At 38.3% G+C, this 21,858-nt stretch overlaps 4 protein-coding genes across 5 annotated transcripts; 2 read left to right on the forward strand and 2 right to left on the reverse strand.

Moving 5' to 3' along the window:
• The first annotated feature begins 958 nt into the window (after positions 1 to 958).
• Positions 959 to 4,031, forward strand: LOC114711534 (uncharacterized). 2 transcript variants are annotated; one of them, XM_028895942.1, is made up of 3 exons: positions 959 to 1,035; positions 1,505 to 1,881; positions 1,971 to 4,031. In XM_028895942.1, exons 2-3 carry the CDS (start codon positions 1,523 to 1,525, stop codon positions 3,928 to 3,930), a joined length of 2,319 nt encoding a protein of 772 aa, XP_028751775.1. In that variant the 5' UTR covers positions 959 to 1,035; positions 1,505 to 1,522; the 3' UTR covers positions 3,931 to 4,031. The 2 variants fall into 2 exon arrangements, with proteins under 2 accessions (XP_028751775.1, XP_028751776.1); XM_028895943.1 differs by having other exon boundaries at positions 973 to 1,035; positions 1,510 to 1,881.
• A 2,137-nt stretch (positions 4,032 to 6,168) lies between these two features.
• LOC114711529 (uncharacterized) lies at positions 6,169 to 9,120 on the reverse strand. The gene is made up of 5 exons (XM_028895939.1): positions 9,116 to 9,120; positions 7,479 to 8,340; positions 7,187 to 7,390; positions 6,612 to 7,023; positions 6,169 to 6,476 (listed from the first exon to the last, which is right to left on the reverse strand). The coding sequence occupies exons 1-5, from the start codon at positions 9,118 to 9,120 to the stop codon at positions 6,169 to 6,171; spliced, it is 1,791 nt and encodes a 596-aa protein (XP_028751772.1).
• A 4,400-nt stretch (positions 9,121 to 13,520) lies between these two features.
• LOC114711531 (50S ribosomal protein L6, chloroplastic-like) lies at positions 13,521 to 15,991 on the forward strand. The gene is made up of 3 exons (XM_028895940.1): positions 13,521 to 13,621; positions 14,181 to 14,489; positions 15,381 to 15,991. Exons 1-3 carry the CDS (start codon positions 13,587 to 13,589, stop codon positions 15,715 to 15,717), a joined length of 681 nt encoding a protein of 226 aa, XP_028751773.1. The 5' UTR covers positions 13,521 to 13,586; the 3' UTR covers positions 15,718 to 15,991.
• Positions 15,992 to 16,123: 132 nt separating this feature from the next.
• On the reverse strand, positions 16,124 to 19,981 carry LOC114711532 (protein DETOXIFICATION 40). The gene is made up of 7 exons (XM_028895941.1): positions 19,543 to 19,981; positions 18,823 to 19,454; positions 17,636 to 17,692; positions 17,171 to 17,409; positions 16,923 to 17,041; positions 16,740 to 16,826; positions 16,124 to 16,592 (listed from the first exon to the last, which is right to left on the reverse strand). The coding sequence occupies exons 1-7, from the start codon at positions 19,888 to 19,890 to the stop codon at positions 16,524 to 16,526; spliced, it is 1,551 nt and encodes a 516-aa protein (XP_028751774.1). The 5' UTR covers positions 19,891 to 19,981; the 3' UTR covers positions 16,124 to 16,523.
• Positions 19,982 to 21,858: the final 1,877 nt, after the last annotated feature.

Consider the following 21,858-nt stretch of genomic DNA (forward strand, 5'->3'; position numbering starts at 1 on the left):
CAATATAATCAAGTAGGGAGGGATGGAGGCTATAAAAAAAATGATTATGGGTTTTTAGAAAAATATGTTATATTTCTTATAATCAACCAACTTACCTAACTTCTTTAATCTAATCAAATTAGTTAAATAGATCTTATATTAAGAACCAGAAGAGTATAATTTTTTTAATATGGTTATTAGTTCTTATATTTTGATAGAAATTTAGTTTTGATCTCTTTAATTTCATAAGAATCTGTTCTAAGTTTAACAAATGATCCGTATATTTTTTAGTGAGTTTTAATTTTGATCACAAGCCCAATCCTTATGAAACCATAAAACCCAAACTAATGATTTGAAACTCTACATAAATTAGAATCAAAATTCGATCAAATTATAAGGGCTAACAATAGCCTTAATTTTTTTTCACTTCGAAGTTTAAGTATCAATAAATTTAAATTTTTATTTTCAAACAAATTTAATAATCTAACCACCCCTGAACTTTAATGGGACAATGGATAAGCCTTCTAATAACAGAAAGAAATATATGCCCATGCTCACATCAAAGCACAACTCTCTATGTTCATGAAAGTATGCTGTAACCTTTTTTTTTTTACCAGCAGTATGCTGTAACTAATGCATAAGAAATAGCCAGAAAAAATATAATAAAAATAGCGTTCGCAGGACAGCCGAAAGATCCAAGAGCTGCGTTAAATATACTTTGTTTAAAAAGTAAATGCACGTGCGCGAGCGTGTGATTTTTTCACAAGTTATCTAGAACCAATACATTGCTATATGGGAAAATGACAGATAAAGAAGGCTGAAATAATAAAATGCCAGAATGGGAAGCTAAGCAAATGTATTACCAGATAGGGAAGTGTTGCCTGATTTGGGATTATGCAAATGTTGCACAATTACAAAACAGCCCCTCATATGCAAACCGAAAAAGTGACCGGTGGAAGTGTGGAAGTTGTGGCGGGAGCTGGAGGAAAAAGTTGGGAGGGACCACGAACGTGGGAGCATGAACGCGCGAAGCAACAACTGAACGACGGAAGCGAGGTTAGTATCCAGTGACTATATTGTTCGCCTGTGTCTTTTGTCCCTCTCCTTTATGCGCCGGTTGATTTTCCTCTTCCCGTTGGATGGCAATGTCGTCGATGTGGGGATGGTTTTGAGGTGGAGAGGGTGGCGAAGCATGGAGACGGCGTGGGTATATAGAAAGTGTGGGGGGAAGGACGGTGATCAGAGGGTGAATGCACGGGGAAGGAAAAACACTGAGGGAGAGGGGTTTGATGGCGTCACAAGTGGGTTAGAGTGATTAGTGTCAGATAAATGGACAATGTTGGAGGGAGATTCGAATAATGGAGTGGATTGATTCTGAGAAAACGAAGCATTAGTGTGGACAGGAAAGAAATGATTGTTTTGTTGCAAATTATAAGCATGAATGTGTCAAACCCTAAGTTGGTCGTGTAAGTTGATGATGATGGTATTAAGTCATATAATCATTCGACTTCTGTTATGTTATCAGTGCAGGTAATGAAGATAAATGAATTTCGAAGCTGGGTCATCTTGTGGGAAGGAGCTGTTCTGTTATTTTCATGTGGGGGGGAAATTTGTGACAAATGGTGAAGGTGAAGTGAGATATAATGGAGGTGGCGTGAGGTTAAGAAGCATTAAGGATGGGCTGACACTTGATGAATTGAGGCTAATGATATCTGAGTGGATTGGTGGCGATGGAAGAAATTATGACATTAAGTACACAGTGGCCTTTGATGAGAAGACATTGATTGACCTTCATGACAATGCTGAAATGTATAACCTCTTTCAATACAATGGGAACAGCGGTCATGTGTATGTGGCCGAAAAAAGACAAGTGGGTCCCCAACCAAGGGACAATGTAGAAATGTAAGTGGAAGTTTGTCCTAACTATTTGTTGTCATTTATGAATTTCTTCTTGTCATTTGTGTTAACGAGTCTTGTCATTATGAATGCAGAACAGAGAGATTCATGGGCATGTCACAGCAAACTGAACTGGATGCGTCTCCCATTAGTTTGTGTTGTGATTATGGCTGGCTCAGTGAAGAAAATGCTCGTGAATGTGACAATGATGAAATAAGTGGGCCCCCTAATGTGGATAAATCTATCGGAGCTGAAGATACGGATGGTAGTGAGATGGTTCATGCGGAATGGAGGGGACTTTTAACAGGAGTGGGCCAACGTTTTCCTAGTGCAGATGTATTTCGGGTGTCTGTATACAAGTTTGCACTTGCAAACAAGTTTGTGGCCAAGTATATGAGGAATAGCAAGGAATTCATGTCGATAAGGTGTAAAGTTGAGGGTTGTCCATGGAAGCTATGTGCAAATCATGTGGGGAAGAGTTGTGATGTGCTACGAGTGACGACATTTATAAACCGGCATGTTCATTCTGCCCAAGATAGCTTGGACGTGATGCATAGTGGAAGAGCTAGTTTGAACTCATCAATAATAATTGATGAGATGAGGGATCATGCAGACAAGCGCACTTCTGAGATAAGGAAGAGGTTGAAACGAGAGTATGGGATTGATCTAACATATAAACAGGCTTATAGAGCAAGAGAGAAGTCACTGGAAGACATATATGGCAGGCCTGAACAATCATACATGCTCATACCATGGCTATGCGAAAGGATAAAGGAAACAGATGAAAAATCAGTGGCTGAATGGACTGCTATTGGGAACCGGTTTGAGCGTGTTTTCATTGCTTACGGGGCATGCATTGAGGGTTTCTTGGGTGGCGCGAGGCATATTATGTATGTTGATGGAACTCACTTAAGCGGACCATACAAGGGGACAATGTTGTCAGCTTCAGCTTATGATGCAGATAACGAGCTGCTGCCATTTGCAATTGCAATTGTGAAGGGAGAAACACTAGATGACTGGACGTGGTTTTTCTATATGATAAAAAAAATCCTGGGTTCTGTGGAAGTAACGATTGTATCAGATCGACACAATGCTATCATCGGAGGAGTGGCATCAATCTTTGGGGGTCAAAGGCATGCCTTTTGTTATAGACACATCAAGGAGAATTTTAGTTCAGAAGTTATGAAAATGAATAAGGGGCAAACAAGGACAAATGGCCGATCAAAGGAGGATGCACTATATTTATTGGATAAAATTGCATACGCAAGGACGGATGAGAAATTTGAGGCAGCAATGGATGACATGAGATCCTTTTCTCCAAGGCTATTTGATTGGCTTATTCATCATGGGGATGTAGATAGGTGGGCTAAAAGTAGGTTCCCATATAAAAGATGGGACAATATTACAACCAATATAGCAGAATCATTCAATGCATGGATGGTGAATGAGAGAAAGCATACTGTACCCCAATTGATCTATGAGCACCGAGATAAAGTTGCAAGAAAGCTGCATGCCTCCTATGTGGGTATGACCAAATGGAAGAATTGCGTTGGTCCAAATATAGAGAGTAAGGTGCTGGATATGGTGGCTGGGTCTGACCATATGTATGCTGAAAATTATGGTGGGGGAAGAGTGAAGGTGACAACATCACGTGGAGACCATCGGGTTGATCTTGGACTACACCAATGCAGTTGCAGATCTTGGCAAATGACGGGGATCCCTTGTTCCCATGCTTGTGCTGCCATCAAGATTGTGCACGGCAATGTTTATGATTATATTGATAATTGCTATAAAAAGTCATCACAAGAAAAGATCTATGCTCGCAGTATGATTCCTGTGGTAACAACAGACATGCCTCACCCAAATGACTACTATAGAATAGAAAATGTCAGTGAGCAAGTTTTCTTGCTACCTCCCATGACATCCCGACCACCAGGAAGGCCAAAAGTAAACAGGGATGAATCACAGTTCCAGAACAAACGGATATACCACTGTGGAAGATGCCACCAGCCTGGACACACAAGGAGGAATTGCAGAAATCCTAACCCATCATGAAGTTTCGAGTACAGTGGGGATGGGTCATTTTTTGGTGTACATAGTTGTATGCTCCGCCCTTGTCAACTTTTTTGGGACTGGGGTTGTAGTTAGGAGCTAGGTGGAGACATTTTTTGTAAGTAAGCTGATAGTTATTTCAGTGATAACGGAGCATTAAGTGTGGCTAGTATCTTAATGTCCACTTGTTGAATACATGAAAGGAAGTTACTGTTATGGGGATGTTAGCTTTTGTTAATGGCGCATTACTTGTTGTCATTTTTAAATTTGTTCTGGTCATTGGCAGTGATGCTATCAGCATAAGCTGACAGCCGTGTTGAACTGATGTTGTAAAATCAGACCAGGTGATCCTTGTCATTATCGCTGTCATATTCGCTTCACTTCGTGTCATTTTTAAATTTGTTCTGGTCATTGGCAGTGATGCTATCAGCATAAGCTGACAGCCGTGTTGAACTGATGTTGTAAAATCAGACCAGGTGATCCTTGTCATTATCGCTGTCATATTCGCTTCACTTCGTGTCATTTTTAAATTTGTTCTGGTCATTGGCAGTGATGCTATCAGCATAAGCTGACAGCCGTGTTGAACTGATGTTGTAAAATCAGACCAGGTGATCCTTGTCATTATCGCTGTCATATTCGCTTCACTTCGTGTCATTTTCTGTTGGATACCAACAGGATATATTGAAGTAAAATTTAGTGACCTGAACAAAAAATGAAAACCAATAGCACATGTCCAATGGGGTTGTTGTCATCATCTGTTTTTGTGTGGTTAAAACCAGATTCATTCATGTCACTGGGGAATAAATTGGCATCATGGTTCTCAACTATCATACATTTATGGACACCAATCTCTGTTAACCATAACAATACACAGTAAATTTTTGGTCAGCCTACAATGCACATTACATACAGCAATCTAACAGAGGACAAGTGAATTATGACCCTAACATCGAGACACCTAAGACCGACGCCTTTTCTTGGACTTTGTGCTCTTGGTTGGTTGTGGTCGTCGAATAAGGGCCAATGCCTCGTCACGTTTTTCATTCTGTTCATGATTGACCAACCACCATGTCAGGTCACGACGAAAGCCAGCAACTTCTTCCTCTGTGTAGGTAAGGGTCACACCAGGTTCCCATCTTCTCAGCCACATCATGCAGTGCACCCCACAATCCCTCCTGTGGACGCAACAATATCAGCACAGTTAGTTAACACATCTGACATGTGCATTTACCCCACAGAAATCGAATTTGACAAAACTGACAGGTTATTCTGCTGGGGAACTGCTGCAAATATCATGGGAGACATTGGCTTTTTCCCAACCAATCCTGGCTTGACCAAGTCCAGTATAATATTGAGCCTCTTCCTCTGCAACAACATTCAGGACCAACATAGAAAGTTTAATGATTTTCCAAGTTCAAAAACTAGGGTAAAGATAATGAGTTTTTTCTTACACAATCATCCACAGCCATTTCCACTGGGTCTTTGATGACAACCTTCTTCTTCTGCTTTCTGTCCTTGGTTCCGAAATGGTTCCTCATGGAGTCTATTACGTGGAAATCCAATGTGCTAGGCTGAATGGCAACGCAAAACCAGTGTTGGCCAACAAGAGCAGGACCAATTATGAAATCACATTCAGCTAAGTTGTAGCCAACGAACTCAGGAAGAAAGAGCTTCTTATATTTTTGGGCTTTCCAGGTTGGATCATGTGCCATCATGTTCTGCATGACATGAAATTGTTAATCCATTAACAGAGAACAAGTCATTTCCAATTCAATTGCTGTCATTGGTATTTGCATTTGGAATTATGCAACCTCACCATGAAATCAACATCGAAAATGTGCCTCTTCCCTGGCCCCAACTCTGCCTTCATGTCCTCCATCACTGCCTTGCACACCAAATTAAGCACCTACAGAACACAAGTGAAAACGTCATTCTGGTACAATAATCTCACCAAACATTATCAAACATAATCGTGGGTGCAGGGACAGAGCATTCTAAAATACCCTGTTATTTACTCTGTTCACTCCACCCAGGGAAAACAGCTGTTGTCGGTCTATATCTTCATCAAACATTTTGATGACAGTCCTGCAAACATTGTCAGATGTCAGTGACAGAAAGTATGGTGTTGGGGACATCAATACTTGTCATTCCCATGTATGTTATTGTCATTTTCAATCCTATTGCTGTCATTTTCAGGGCACACTGTGTCATTTAAAAACAAAACACTAGCTACGGATATACTTACATATTCCCCTCTTCCTCTCCCTTGGGTCTACGGGATATTAAAGTGAAAAAGATGTCACTTTCCTCCTTTGGCCTCTTCGTCCTCGGAGCTGCCTTGAATTCTATCCACGGAGATTTAATTGTGGAACTCTTTGCCCTTGTTGACCTCCTAAGGTCAATCGATTTTTCAGGCCCTCCTTCCTCCCCACTGTCACTGCTCACCCATTCTCGATCCAACAGCAAAGGAACATTGGTAGGGGTCATTGTCAGTACATGTGTAGCTTCCTCACCCTCATCATCTGAATCCCGAACCTCCTTATCATCATCTTCGGCCTCCTCAACCACATAATCATGACTGACTTCCATGTCATCATGGTCATCTTCCTCCTCATCAACCACATGACCTCCTTCCCTGTCATCATGGTCATCTTCCTCCTCATCCTCATCGTCGTCGTCATCACCTCCATGACCATCACGGTCACCCTCTTCTTCCACCTCCTCAACCATGTAATCATCACTGACTTCCCTGTCATGAAGGTCATGTTGTTCTTCATCCTCATCCTCATCCTTCTCATCATCTCCTTTGCTGGTTTCATCCTCATCAAGTTCCTCATCTGCACTTCCCGCTGCAACCTCTCTTGCAATCTCCTCCACCACTCGGTCAACATCATCAGCTTCTTCAGCATCGTTACCAGCTGCATCACCAACTGTTTCAACCCCTTCTTTAGCAGTGGCATTCTCATTCCCCATCCCCTTAACTTTGGCGTTCAATCCAATCTGCAGTTTGAGTAGCTCATCATCAAGAGCCTTCATTAACGTCCTCTGGCTTTCTTCAAGCTTCTTCACAAAACGAGCCCTCAACTCCTTCAATGCCTGCATACACAGTAAATGAAGATATCAAAAAAATTGTTCACTGTTATCAAATGCCAGTATCTCACTGGTCATTTCTAAATAAAGTCTTGTCATCTCAAGTATCAACCTTGCTAATAGACTGACTTAAACTCAGGTCACGTATATTTTCTAAGTTCCCACATACCGGATCTAAAGACTGCAAAATTGGACTGTCCTCATGTCCTGCTGAGTATACCTCGCTGCCACTGCTTCCATGCAATATTCCCATGCTGCTGCCTCTCTCTTTCTCCACCCTCTCCTTTATCTTCTCCTCGGTCCAATATTCAATGGCGCTTGTTGAACCCCGGTCAACAGACAATCCCAGCGGGAAACGCTCAACAAAATACAGCTGCAAAACCAAATAAAGATAGGTCACACTTCTGCAACAATAACAAAAGACAAAAATATAGTGAACCATAAGAAAAATATTGACTTACCAGCAGCAAATAAAGACACCCTCCAACATTGCAGGTTCCTTTCTTCTTCTTCTTTGTCATCTTCACAAAGTCTCCCATTTCCTTCCACAGGTTCTTGATTATGTACGTTGACCAATCATATTTCCAAAACCCATTCATCGTGTGACGCATCACTTTCAACAAACGTATATGTACAGTTGTGCTTGACCCAGGACATAGAAAAGCTCCAACTGTATAAAGCATAAATAGGAACTCAAAATTGTCGCTTTCTTCCCCAGATAATATCCTCTTCAGTATCTGGGTAAATGGAACCTTCCAATAAGTGTCCTTCAACCTCTTGTATTCCGGGTCATCCTCACTAACATCAGATTTCACTTCCTCCCCACTGTCAGGTACACCTAGAAACTCATGCGCATCTTTTGCCTCAATTGCCTGCCCTTGCCCTCTAATGGTCAAAAAATGCGTTGGTGGGTCATAGCATCTCAACAATGACACAAGTAGATCACGTGGAAGTTGCTTCACATTCACATTAAGCAAGTTCCCAAATCCCATCCTCTGAACTTTCTGCCTCAACCGCCTGTTCTTCTTCACATATTCAGCCAATGATAGAAATCCGGGCAATGAGCACCGGGTGTACAAGGGAACATCATACTTCTTCTTCTCACCTTTCTGTGGCTTCGTTTTCCTTGCCCTCTCATTATACCTATCTTTCTCTTCTTCACTCAGGGCCCTCCATGCCTTCCCCACTTCAATTTTTTCTTCTCTTGCGTTTTTACACTTCTCACCTCGTTTAGCCATATACTCCCTTCTGAACAACACAAGCCCACTGTGGACTCCTTTGCTTGTGGACCCTTCCCTTCTTCCAACACCATCTCGTATAGTTCTGCAAAGTCATCAAGGTACCATCATTAAATCATAATTTTAATACATTTACTACACATCTAGTTCTTTCCAGATTCGTTATGGTCATTTCCAATTAATTCATTGTCATTTACAATATGGCCATTACAGAGTGACAGTAAGGATGCTGGTATGAATATGGTCGTTTCCAGTTAATTTATTGTCATTACCAATATGCCCATTACAGACTAACAGTTAGGTCAGTACTATGAATATGGTCATTTCCAATTAATTCATTGTCATTTACAATATGGCCATTACAGAGTGACAGTAAGGATGCTGGTATGAATATGGTCGTTTCCAGTTAACTTATTGTCATTACCAATATGCCCATTACAGACTAACAGTTAGGTCATTACTATGAATATGGTCATTCCCACTTAATTCATTGTCATTACCAACATGGCCATTACAGTCTGACAGTAAGGTCATTACTATGAATATGGTCATTTCAAGTTCCTTCATAGTCATTTACCAGTTTGGTATTGTCATTTCTAGTTTATTCATATAATCTTTCCACTCATTCAGACAGTAAGGTCATTACTATGAATATGGTCATTTTAGGTTCGATCATAGTCATTTACCAGTATGTTATTGTCATTTCCAGTTGTTCATATAATTTTTCCAGTCAATCAGACAATTTTCCTACTGATTTCAAAACCCATTTTTCCAGTTCTCAACTACGTTATTAAAAACAGAATAGCTTGCCACAGCGACTCAGCATAAACCCTTAATCGCCATTCCTGTCATTCACAAACTTCATCGCGTCATATCTAAATATTGCCCAATCATTGATTCCCAGACTCACCCAGAAACGTCGACCACAGCACGAAACTTAAATGCCTGAACTTACCTCACTGGAATGCTGTTGATGCTTGTTAACTGCAATGGTGAATCACCGTGCGCCAACCTTCGTCTTTCCACACAATCAGTCAGACGCGACCACGTTCGCCCTTCGAACAGCACGCCCTTCCACTTCCAACTCCTCTGCTCTCTTACGCACACACTATTTCGGGGTCCTCAACTGTCCAGCTTGCCGGCGTTTTTAGGGCAACAATGGGGATGGTGGAAGCGAGAAACCGGGAAGCACGACGGTCAGTGCAGGAGTGTTCGTGCGCGCCTTCTCTCTCTCCGCTTTCAAACGCTGACTGACAGGGGCTGTTTTGTAATTGTGCAACATTTGCATAATCCCAAATCAGGCAACACTTCCCTATCTGGTAATACATTTGCTTAGCTTCCCATTCTGGCATTTTATTATTTCAGCCTTCTTTATCTGTCATTTTCCCTTGCTATATTTAGAATTATATCTTTTCAGATAATTTTTAGTTTTCCAACATTATAGGGTATGTTTGGATTGGCGTTGGGCAAAACTGACTTCTAGCTCAACTGACTTTTGTAACTGAAGTTAGAGTAAAAGTCAGTTAGAGTATGTTTGGATAGGTGCTTTTGAAAAGTCAGTTGAAAAAGCTGAAAGTTGTTTGGATGATGAATGAAAAAGTTAGTTTAGTTGTAAAATGACTAAAAAGGGCATGAACTTTATTAAATAGTAGTTTTTAATTTTTTATGTTTTTAATGTGATAATAGGTTAAAAAAACATATAAAATTATTATGATAAAATATAAATAGTTTAATTGTGAAATTATGAAATAAAAATATTTGTTATGAAGAAAAGTTGAAAACACATTGTAGATAATTAATTAAATATACATAATAGACAAACATGAATATAAATTAAAATTTATTTGGTCTAAATAAAAACTTATTATGCTAAAGAAGGAGATGAGGCAGAGAGAAAAATGTGAGGGTAAATCTGGGATGCTCATTTTTAGTAATCACCGTTTGAAACTACAGTTTGAAAAGTTAGATTTTTCTCCGTTGAGTCTAACTGAGGTTGAAAGCCAGAAGTTGGTTGGAAAAGTTAGCCCAGCCAAACAACAGTTTTGGTCCAACTCAGTTTACAACCTCAGTTTCACAGATTCCAAGGCACAACTACAGTTTGGAACTGCAATCCAAACATAGCCATAGTTGCTATTAATGTCTTTTTATCTCATGGTTCATGAGTATCTTTCTCTTTTTTCTTTTTTTTTTTTGCCAACGAGTGTCTTTCTCTCATTTTAATTACATCAAAATTTATGAGAAAAATACAGGGCTTCGAACCTATATACTAATATAGAAATTGCTGCTATGTTTTTATTTTAAACGACGTTAATTGTTTTAATATACTCCCTCCGTTCCTTATTATAAGAGACGAATAACCGAATTACGTTGATCAAAAAAACAGTTAAAATTAGTTAAGAATAATTAATGTGCAAAAAGTATAATTTTTTTCCAAAAATGCCCTCATTAATAAGGAGAGAGAGCATGAAAGAGAACAATAGTAAATTCTTAAAAGAAAGAGAAGTGGAAAGGAGAGAGAGTGTGAGTTGGAGATAATAAATATGGGTAAAATAGGAAATCAACACAAAAAAGTAGAGACAACTTTTAAGTGTCTCTTATATTTAGGAACATACTATAAGCGTCAAATGTCTCTTATAATAAGAAACGGAGGGAGTATTAGTTGAGAAAATATAGTTGGAATCCATACCCATTTATAATGGGAATGGACAGCAACAAGCTCTGGAGTCCACACTAACCACAAAGCCACGCGATGCATTTATGCTTCAAACACTCAGATCCAACCAAAGATTCGGACCATATCAGCTGTACGAATCCTCGTCTGATTACACGTGTTCATCTCATGGCTTTATATAATACTCCTCTGATCCTTATTATAAGATCCCATTTGACTTTTTATTTGGTCCTAATTATAAGACCCCAATTCATTTTGTCTTTTATATTTATGCATTTTTTCCAAGATAATCCTTCTAATAATGATAGTTTTAGCCAATATACTTAATTAATAAGGATATTTTAGGAATGACAACACTTATTTATTATAAATAACCAATTTAACCTATTTCCTTAATCTCCTCAAATAAGTCAATTGGGTCTTATAATTAGGACCGGAGGAGTATATGCTTTATCTTATTTATTTATTTATTTTTTGGCAACCACACATCTGCTGATAAAGAAATATAATTAAATTTCTTTAACATGCAATAACAAATTTAAAATCCACTCTAAAATGCTCGCGTTAAATATTTCACACGGTAGTTCCTTATGAGTGCATATGTAAATTGAATTTTCCTCTTAGTTGGCCCAAAAAAAAAATCTTACTATTTAGTTTAATATGACACCATCATCACGGCGAAGAGCAAACGACTATAATGATTGCATCTTTTGAGATTTTTTTTTTTTTCCTTTTGGGATGATTATAATTTTGTTCGAAGACCAAAAACCAGTGGCTATACTTTAGCTGCCACTTCAACCATTAGTGCTTTGGCATCTTTTCATCTCTTGTTTGCTTTCATATTTTGGCGTCTTTTCGTTTCTTTTCTTTTGCTGCGTGATTATCCTTGACAATGTGATCACTCAGGAATAATCTTTTTCCCAATTTTTTAACATTATTATTATTATTTAATATTTATTTTAAATAGAGATATGGGAGATAAATATGTATAAAGCACTGAAGCAGGCGGGGAAAAACAAAATGAAATGAACGGTGAGAATCCACGTGACCACAAATAAAATTTTTAAAGAAAAATTTAGACATCTACGGTCCGCCAGTCATCCACAACTAAACAGAATAATTAAGAATGGTCTGGCTGCGCTTCTGAAACTGCAGCTATTTAAATTATGAACAAAAAAATTAGGTTAAGTTTCTTATATTTATTATGTCAAATTTTTCAATCATATATAATCATGCCTTTTTTTTTTGGTTTCATCTGGATTTATAATTAAAATATTATTAAATACTAATATTAGAAAGTACCAAGCCGATCACCGAAGTCAACATTTCAAGAAGGGAAAAAAACACTTTTTTCAATTTTAAATATATAAATCAGATTAAATAAATGATTTATAAGTATTATAAAATTAGCTATTTACTAAAAATATGTATTATTTTTTTTTCTAAAATACTCTTTTTGGACTATTATTTTTATTGTTAAAAATTCCTCTAATATGTATAACCAGTAAATATAACTCGGGGGGAAAATTATACTTTAGGGTTTTACATTTGGGATGAAAACAAAGTACTTGAAAGAAATGATTAAACTATAAAATATGAATGTTCAAAATAATCATGTAAGATTGGAACTTGTGAGTTTCGGGAAACAAAAGCAACGCTGCTGCGGGACATGTGAATGGCGTGGCTCACATAGGGATGAAGGCAGCTGACACATATTAGCGAGATTGCGCATTCATATTGTATGGGTATGAAGCACTCTGGGCTGCTGGGGGATTCCCCAGTGATTATCTTCCACGTTTTCCAATGCTACCCGCAATTCAACTGCCAGTAAAAGTCAAATTGTCTTTGTCCGCCATTCCCAGAGCATTCTATTTTCCCAGCTATATGTTTGTATTTACTATTTAGGCATGTCCTTTGTTTTTTTCTGCCCCCTTTGTCAGCTCAGGTCGGCTCTCTAAATTTCCAAGATTGAGCCCTCATCCAGTGCTCCGACGATGCTTCTAGGCCATCAAGTCCTTGTTATTGGTTGTTTGATTATCACATAATATAATTTCTATAATTTCATTCTATTCTCTCCTGCACCCAAAGTCATGTCATGAGAGGTACATCAGGTCAAAAAAAAGGGTCATGAGAGTACAAGGCAAACCACGTGGTTGACCTCAAACTAAGAAGATACATTGGCGATAATCTTTCTAACACAATGGCATGAAAATTCCACACAAGGAGGTCGCAGGTTGGACTCTGCATGTGACCTTAAGACTCGGCGACTTTCCTTTGCCAGATTAAGATTTTATTCAATGTTCATTTCCGGCTCTTTTGTCTGGTTTCTTTTCCTGTTCCTTCTTCAATTTTTTGGGCCCAGCAGTAATGACTCACCCGCTAACGGTCACAAGAAGTAGAAAACAAAAACAGATGAAAGCCCAACAACTGAGAATTAGTTTGGGGCTCTGGTTTGTGTCGTTCGTTTGGGCTGACAATCCTTCCGACAGTTAAATAGACCCATGCCCAACCAAATTGGTCTGTTGCGTCGATGGCAGTCATCGAAATTTCACGGGTTCCAGAGGGTAATTATAGTCTTTCCGGTGGATAACGCTCACACTGCATTAGATTGGTCTCTTCCTCAGGACCTCGCACTCCGGGGTGCGGACGAGCTCGTAACAATGGCTTCCTCAATCACCTCTTCTTTCCAAACCAGGTCGACTTCAACTTTAGCGGCAATGTTTTTCTTCCTTTCAGTTCATGACAAGAAACTTTGGGATTACCTTCTCATGTTTACATTTTCTCTATTCATTGGTCTTGATGCGAAGCCTTGTTTCAACTATCCAGTGAATTGGGGCACGATGAATAATCTTGTTTATCCAGTGTCCTTGGCTTCTAAATATTATTGCCCATCGTCTCGTAATTTTGAGTCTGGGTGGCTAGACGGGTCATGGTTTTTGCAATAATGTGAAGGATTTAAATCAAGATGTTGTATAGTTAGTTGCCACTGTTACTGCCCTTACCCGATACATCTCAATACTGGCCTTTGAATATGTACATTTCTACAATGAGGCTATGCGACTTAAAATCGGTCTTTGCTACATTGAAGAAGATAAGTAACCCAATTATATATCTATTTCTTGGCACTTCTAGGTATTGATTTTCTGTATTACTATTTAATGTATTCATGTTTTGATAAGCTGTGTTAATGATAAATTAGTTCCTTAGTAGGTATTTCATAAATTTGAGAGATCTTGCTTGCTATCATATTTCAGCAATTTGAAGTCTGTATTCCTGGGTGAGAGAAATAAGATCAGTGTTTCCCATATTCCTGCTACTCGTGTTACTTTCCTGAGGAAGACTATAAAATGCAAGGAGTCTCGAATTGGGAAGCAACCAATTGAAGTGCCATCAAATGTGACAATCACATTAGAAGGGCAGGATTTAAAAGTGAAGGGCCCGTTGGGAGAACTTGCATTGACGTACCCTCGAGAAGTAATACTTGATAGGATGGAGTCTGGAATTCTAAGGGTTAAAAAGGCAGTGGAAACTAGAAGGGCCAATCAAATGCATGGGCTTTTCAGGTACTTCATTCTCCTGACCCTTGTTTATGTAAGAATATTTTGTTGTTGAACCATAAACACATTTGTTTTAGTGTTTTTGTTTCTGAACATCTAAACTCTTCTCTTTACACGCTCATTGGAACCTAGAACATGAGATTTCGCTTGATATTTGGTTCAAATTTTGTAAATTGTTTGTGGCACATGATAGATATAAATTTGAAATCTGTGAATAATTTACTTCTGTTATTTTCTTCTGATGATAAGACTTTCGGAGCTAGATAATGCTTGTTTTTGCCGTTGCCTACATTTATGTAAGTTGCATAATCGGATAAGTGGGGGAAACGGGCACTGAAAACAAATTCCTAAGGGAAAAAATAAATGGAAATGTCACAAATTGTATTGGAGATGGGTTGCTGGAGATATTGTTCACTGAAAACTTCCATAGCAAGGGCCCCCCACCTCACATGCTGTGTGCATATGTTCCAACAATTTTGATTTCCGTGTTGCTTCATAATTGTAGATATTGTCTATTTTGAATGATTGAACACAAGGTATAATGTCCCAAAGCAGGGTTATGCCTGAAGCCGTGAGAACCATTCGAACTAATTGTATTCAGATGGGCTATTTTATTTTCCTGAAGTGCACTGGTCATTCACTTTCTCTTAAATTTTGGGATGCCAATGGCTTAAATCCTTGATATATTTTAGTTTGGCATAATGTCGTTATATTGATCCGATTGTGTTACGTATAAAATTTTCTTGTATAAGCAAATTGCTGGAATTCAGCTTTGTAGAATGGAGCATTCTGTCACATTTTAGTCTCATGTAAATTTCTCTGTTTTTCTCAGATTAGATTCCAAAATTTATATGCATCTATCTGACTCTTGATTGGCTGGGAATATAATTTGTTTAGGACTCTTACAGACAATATGGTGGTTGGCGTATCTAAAGGTTTTGAAAAGAAGCTTCAACTGGTTGGTGTTGGTTATCGTGCCACAGTAGAAGGGAAAGATTTGATTTTGAATCTTGGATTTTCTCATCCAGTCAAGATGGCAATCCCCGATGGCCTCAAGGTGAAGGTGGAAGATAACACCAGAATTACAGTGAGCGGATATGACAAGTCTGAGATTGGCCAGTTTGCTGCTTCAGTAAGGAGATGGAGACCCCCAGAGCCATACAAAGGTAAGGGTATCAAATATTCTGATGAAGTTGTAAGAAGAAAGGAAGGAAAAGCAGGAAAGAAAAAGTAACAGCGGCGGCTTCATTTTCTTGTTTGTGTTTGTGCCCAAGACTTCCTCACTGGTCCCTACTTGAAATACTAAATATGCCAGTTGCTTCAATTTCATATTGATTAGCTAGAGTCCCTTTATTTTTTAAATGGATAGTCACGATCTTAAAGCATCCGAATCGTTGTAGAGTGATTACATACTGAACATGGCATGCATTGTAAATGATGGTGTTCAATTTCTGACGTACTATTGGTCATTCCAAGTATCATTTATAAAGTGTTTCAGAAGCAACGGATTTTTGGGTTTTGGTTGGGGTGGAAGCTTCAAAAGCAATCATAGAAACTGGTGATAGCTTTTGCGCTTAATCATCGAATTGGGGCTTTTTTATTCTTTTCTGACAGCAAAATGTATTACCGCGTGGATTTTGTTGACAATTGCCACGATCCCACGCTAGTTATTTTGAACTGTATTTGAGAAACAGCAGAAGAAAACACCAAGATCTCTTCTTCTTCTGTGAAAAAGGGGGTAATGCTTATCTCACTCAAGAGGAAAACCCCCCCGGGGGGGGGGGGGTAATGCTAAACCACTAAACCGTTGAACGGTACAAAAGTTAAGAAAAAGGAAAAAGCAAATAGAACTTGAACCCTTTTGCCCAGGTGAAACAATGAAAAATGTTGTGCATGATTACATGATGACGTTAGATGATACCAGATATTTCTGTTTTGGCTGGCTGGGGACCCAAATCTGGAAATAGTTCTAAAATTCAAAGTGGAGAGCCGGAGACAATTGGCCCTGCTTAATTGAATTCAAGGTCAGAACAGGCGTTCTCAGTTCTCCAGGGGAGATGAATCTTTCTTTTCTGACCACTTGTTCAACCTCTTAGCCGCTTCATTAACCTACGATCAAAGTTCTTCCCGTTAGACCAAACCAAAAGCCTGTTTCGCCCAAAAATAAAAAGAAAAGAAAATCGCAAAAGCCTGGTTGTCCGTCGTCATTCGATCAACAGAAAAAGTGATTTGACGGGGGAGAAAGGGTTCTTTTACCTCTTTATTCCAATCCGTTCGAAATGTGACCCACGTTAAAATAATTGTTTGCATGAACATTCCACCCAGCATTCCCAACCAGATTCCCTGCACAAATTAAGCTTACGCTTGAATATTTCATTATTCATGGGAGTTCTCTGCTTAGTAATGTTGTCGAGGGGGATGAAGAACAAGAGAACATGCCTTAGCACCAAGTTTAAAGTAGAAGCCGAGGACTGAGCCCAATGGAACGCCAACTCCATAATAAGAGCCAACATTCACATACGCAACAAAAGCCTGCCATCCGCACCCAACAGCCACCCCTTCATCGTACATATTGGAATTGATTTTCAATAATGTAACAAGTCAGTAAATTTGCTATAATTAAACTGGTTTTAATTAAGTGATGGTTAGTGTGAGATTGGATTACTGTCAATGATGAATGATGTTACCGGACAGGACGGGTTGGATGCCGTTGAGGACGATGGCAAGAGCGAGGAGAGGACAGAGATCAGAAACAGCGGCGGCGACAACCTCGCCCCCTGTGAAGGCATAACTAATCACATCCCTTAAAGCCAACACCACAATGGCTGCTATTACAGATATTATGAAGGATATCAACGTCACAACCACCACTGAAAACGCTGCTGATTTTGGATTCCTTGCTCCTAGCTCGTTGCTCACTCTCACACTGCATGCCACAACAACAACTCAATACTCAATTCAATATCATATCAAAAGCATACAAACGACAAAGCCCATTTTTATTATATTACCTCCAGTCCTAACTATTAAGATCTTATTTGTAGACTACAAACAAAATCTTATAATTAGGATCGAAGGTAGTACATGTATGTGTATGTATATATTCAAAAGTACTCAGATGAGTAAAGGTGTGTGAGAGAGAAAAACTAAACCTTGCGGCAGCGTTGAATCCAACTGAGATCATGAACACCCATCCGGATATGGTGGTATATGTTTTTGAAGGTTTCCATTTAAATTAAGGATACGCACGGTGAATTTGGTGGGTCCATGGCTGCGCTTGCAAAAAGACAGTCTTCCCACCTATTCAGTCTTACAAGACGTTATCGAATTGAATCTCTCTACAGCGATATGTCAAGGGCAGGATTCTTTCATGAAAGCGGACGCAAGGGCTGACGCAGACACACACTATAAATTCTCTCTCTCTCACACACACACAAAAAGAAAAGCCATATTTAATTTTTATAATATAAAAGAATCCAGAATTATATTGATTTTCCTAGAGATGACTAAAATTGTAAAAAATACAAGGAGGTCTGTTGAATAATGAGTAAGAAGACAAACTCACTGGGGAATCAATTAGAAAGGCGGCAACAATTTGAAGAGTCAGCCACACTGTACTTAACCAAATCATTCTGACATGTCTATCTTTTAGATCTTGGCCATACTCGCATTTTGCTTTCCAATTGATTCTATCACTATATATCTTCACTTTTCAAGCAACTAGATACTCATACAAACATATCCCATTTATAATTTTATATATATTATAGCAACTTTTGAATATTCCGGCATTTTCCCTTCTATTCAACATCAAAATATTTGAACCCAAAAATATTAGCAGAATTACAATAACGTCCTAAAAAAAAAATTATCAAATTATAGGTTGTTCTATTGTTGCTGGAGCTTTTTAACAACTATATTCTTTATTTCAGACTTCATAACAATTCTCCCAAAAATATATTTCTTATGTTTGATATATTAAATTAAATATTGAAAGAATATAAGAATATATGAACGGATAAAATGAAATTCCATGCATTAATTAAAAAATTAAATAAACAAGATAAATCATATTATTCGTGGGAAAGGAAAAGGCAGAAAATATAGTTAAATGATAAATGATGATGGCCGGGGTGTCATAGCTTAAGAAAACAGAAATTATATATATATATATATATATTTATATCATTATATCATCTCCGTTTTGTTTTTCGGACGTTCCACTGACATTGCGAGATTAGAGTGAAGGTTAACAAAGCGTTAAAATTAATACTGTTTGTTGGTAATTAAAGGCGTAATTAATCATTTAATGATAAGAAAACAATATCATATCACTCACCAAATGGAAAGAGAATCGAGAGCCAATTCAGGGTGATCCAGCAAACCAGCAAGCAGGACCAGAATCTGAAAGTACCACGTTTCCAAACTCAACATAACGGCCGACGCCGCCGATAACTTGAAGAACTCCGGCAGCCCGGAAAACGCCTGCACCGTGAATCCCTGCCATGTGTTCTTACACTTTTCGCTCTTCACAATATACACAAACTGACCTATCACCACGATCCACCACGACAAGCTCAGAACCAACGACGCTCCCAATAATCCGAGCCCAATTTTGTACACGAACACCCAGCTCAACACCAGATGAAACACCAGCGTCCCCGACGATATATACGCACTGGGGGCCACTATGCTCTGAGCTTGTAGAAACTTCTGGATTGGGAAGTTGACGGCGTACGCGAAGATTTGAGGGATGAGACCGTACACGAAGACAGCAGCCGCCGATGCTATTCTCGGAGGTTCTCCCAGAAATAACAAAATAGGTTCTGAGAATACGTATATGATGGTCAGAAGAATCCCCGTTAGAGTTAGCAGAATCACTGATCTCTGCAAATATACTCCTAACATTTCGTACTTGTTCGCACCAAATGCTTGCCCACATAGCGTCTCCACTGCGCTCCCCATACCCAACTGTTCACTAAATATCATCAGTTCCGAATCAAATATCTTCTTCAAGTATTAATTGATGTTTCGGTAAAAAAGTGAGAGAAGGGGGTACCATGAGGCCATAGGCGAAGACTTGGATGCCGGTGTTGCCGAGGGAGGCGGCGGCGAGCTCGAGGTTACCAAGGTGGCCGGAGAATATCTGGGTGGACATGGACATGACGTAGTTGATCAGATACACGACGACGGCGGGAGCCGCCAGGAAAAATAGCAGCTTCAGCTCGATCCATGTGGCGGCTCGGACCCGGCGGAGTAGAGGTAGGGTGGTGTCGGAGAGTATACTTTCGAGCTCGCCGTTTGATGATTCCTGTTTGGAGCTTAGAGAGCGAGTCAAGGACGGTGGCGGTGGCGGATCGCTGGGCGGCAACAATGGCTGATGAGTGTCGTTTTGCAGAGAAGGCATTGTTGTTTCCTTCTTCTGGAGCTGAAAGAGCTCAGCGACGGCCAGCAGATGAAAGGCTTCGGGAATTAGGATGCATCCGCAACGGGAGGAGAAGATCTATATAGTACCCCGCTCCTGAATATAAATCTCTTTTTACAACAGTGTAAATTATATTATAAAAAAAATTTTATATTTAAGACTGAGCTAATATATAAAATCCAAAAAATATTTAGAAGAAAATTAATAAATAGTACAGGGGAAGAGAAATTGACGCCTTACTCGTAGAATGAAAACAAACCCCACAATTAGTTAGTTCATGGATTTAGCATGTGAGACAGTACATTATTTATATATCTATTTTTCATAATACTCAACTGGCTGCTAAATCAAAAATCGAAAAACTGGCTGCTTCAAAAAAAAAAATCGAGAAATTGAGGAAGAAAAATATTCCTCCTGTTTTAAATATAAAACCCATTTTATAATATAATTTGTACTATAAAATGGATCTTATATTTAAAATTGAAAGAGTATTATATAAGTTATATATAAATATTCTAACAGGTAATACTGGCTCCTAGCTGGTCAAGCTGACAAAATATTTTATTTTAGGATGTAATTTATCATTTTTAAATTTAACTTTGTTTATTATGCTCCACTACTTAACTCTATATCAACAAACTTTATTCAAGTAAGGTGTCCATTTCCTTCCTTCTTAATCATTAAATTATTTAATTTTGTTTACTGTATTCCATCAATTAGCATTTTCAAATTTAACTTTGTTTATTATGCTCCATACCCCACGGTGATTAGGAATATATTATTATCACTTTCGAAATGAGCTAATCATTCACCCTTTTTTTGGCCAAAACCTTTTTATTCACCTAACATGTGCATTATATATATGTTTTGGGACACATTCATTAAAATTATGTTAACTAAGTTATAGTTTAATAGAAACTATTGTGCTTAATTAGCTTTGCACTAAAAAAATATTAAATTAGCTTTTACTGGTTAAAAAAAAATCTAAATTTAGGTATATCTTCTGATAGAGTGATACCAAAACGAAAAAAAGCAAAACGAAGAAGGAAAGAGAAGTCCTCGGAACAGGGTTCATTCATAAATAGCAGCCATGGCGGCTTTGTGATTGCTTGGCGAGGCATTTGGAACAGAAAGGGACAAAAAAAGTGGGTGGGGATTTAAATTCAACACAAGAATGAGGTCTTCATCTGATAACCAGCCAAGCCTCCATGCTCTGATTCCGAAGACAAATAATCAAATTATACACCAAATAATGGTGTAGCTATTTTTTTCGTTATGCATAGGCATCTTGGAAGCAATCTTATTTAAGACATTTGCAGGGGTTAAATATAAACACCTCTCTTAATAAGATTTAAATTTTGATTCATCATGTTGTAAGACATTTATTAAACCTAATTCCCATTGAGACTCGTGTAACTTTTCATCGGTGAACAATTTATGTTTAGCAGGCAGCCTCTATCGCCGTACAATTCGGCCCAAACGATGGACTTGGGCCTTAAACATGGAGCACGAATTGAATGAATGAGGCGTTGCCATGTTTGTTCTTTTCATTTTTGGGACAAGTCCACACACACGTTAGATTTAAAAAAGCCCAGAATCCTTAGCAATGAAATTCATACTCCTCCGATCCTTAATATAAGACCCATATAACTAATTTGATTAGATTAAAAAAGTTAGATAAGTTAGTTAATTATAAGAAATGTGACATGTTTTTCTTAAAATACCATAATCATTTTTCTTAATACCCCTATCCCTCTTCTACTTGATTATGGTTGAGGAAATATCCATAGGGGTAATTTAGAGAAAATTGATAAATATGAAAAATAAATTTTATATTTAAGATCAAAACTAGTTCAATATTTAGGTTTTATATTAAGAAATGGAGAAGTATTAAATTAAAACAAAAAAAAAACAACCCTCAAACTAAGGCATATTCTTTATAGTCTGATA

The sequence above is a fragment of the Neltuma alba genome, unplaced genomic scaffold, assembly GCF_004799145.2.
Source record: "Neltuma alba isolate B1F8T4 unplaced genomic scaffold, ASM479914v2 tig00011293_pilon, whole genome shotgun sequence".
Classification (NCBI taxonomy): domain Eukaryota; kingdom Viridiplantae; phylum Streptophyta; class Magnoliopsida; order Fabales; family Fabaceae; genus Neltuma; species Neltuma alba.

Excerpts from the sequence above, each read along its gene's own strand:
- LOC114711529 (XM_028895939.1), bottom strand. Across the intron at positions 7,024-7,186 it reads TTTTGCAGTCTTTAGATCCG|GCATTGAAGGAGTTGAGGGC; the intron begins GTATGTGGGAAC and ends CTGTGTATGCAG. Across the intron at positions 6,477-6,611 it reads TGACCGTGATGGTCATGGAG|ATGATGATAAGGAGGTTCGG; the intron begins GTGATGACGACG and ends AGGAGGCCGAAG.
- LOC114711531 (XM_028895940.1), top strand. The coding sequence starts at position 13,587 with ATGGCTTCCTCAATCACCTCTTCTTTCCAAACCAG. Across the intron at positions 13,622-14,180 it reads ACCTCTTCTTTCCAAACCAG|CAATTTGAAGTCTGTATTCC; the intron begins GTCGACTTCAAC and ends ATCATATTTCAG. Across the intron at positions 14,490-15,380 it reads CAAATGCATGGGCTTTTCAG|GACTCTTACAGACAATATGG; the intron begins GTACTTCATTCT and ends TAATTTGTTTAG.
- LOC114711534 (XM_028895942.1), top strand. The coding sequence starts at position 1,523 with ATGAATTTCGAAGCTGGGTCATCTTGTGGGAAGGAGCTGTTCTGTTAT. Across the intron at positions 1,882-1,970 it reads CCAAGGGACAATGTAGAAAT|AACAGAGAGATTCATGGGCA; the intron begins GTAAGTGGAAGT and ends TTATGAATGCAG.
- LOC114711532 (XM_028895941.1), bottom strand. The coding sequence starts at position 19,890 with ATGCCTTCTCTGCAAAACGACACTCATCAGCCATTGTTGCCGCCCAGC. Across the intron at positions 17,410-17,635 it reads GGATTCAACGCTGCCGCAAG|TGTGAGAGTGAGCAACGAGC; the intron begins GTTTAGTTTTTC and ends TGTGGCATGCAG. Across the intron at positions 16,593-16,739 it reads GAACGGATTGGAATAAAGAG|GTTAATGAAGCGGCTAAGAG; the intron begins GTAAAAGAACCC and ends CTTTGATCGTAG.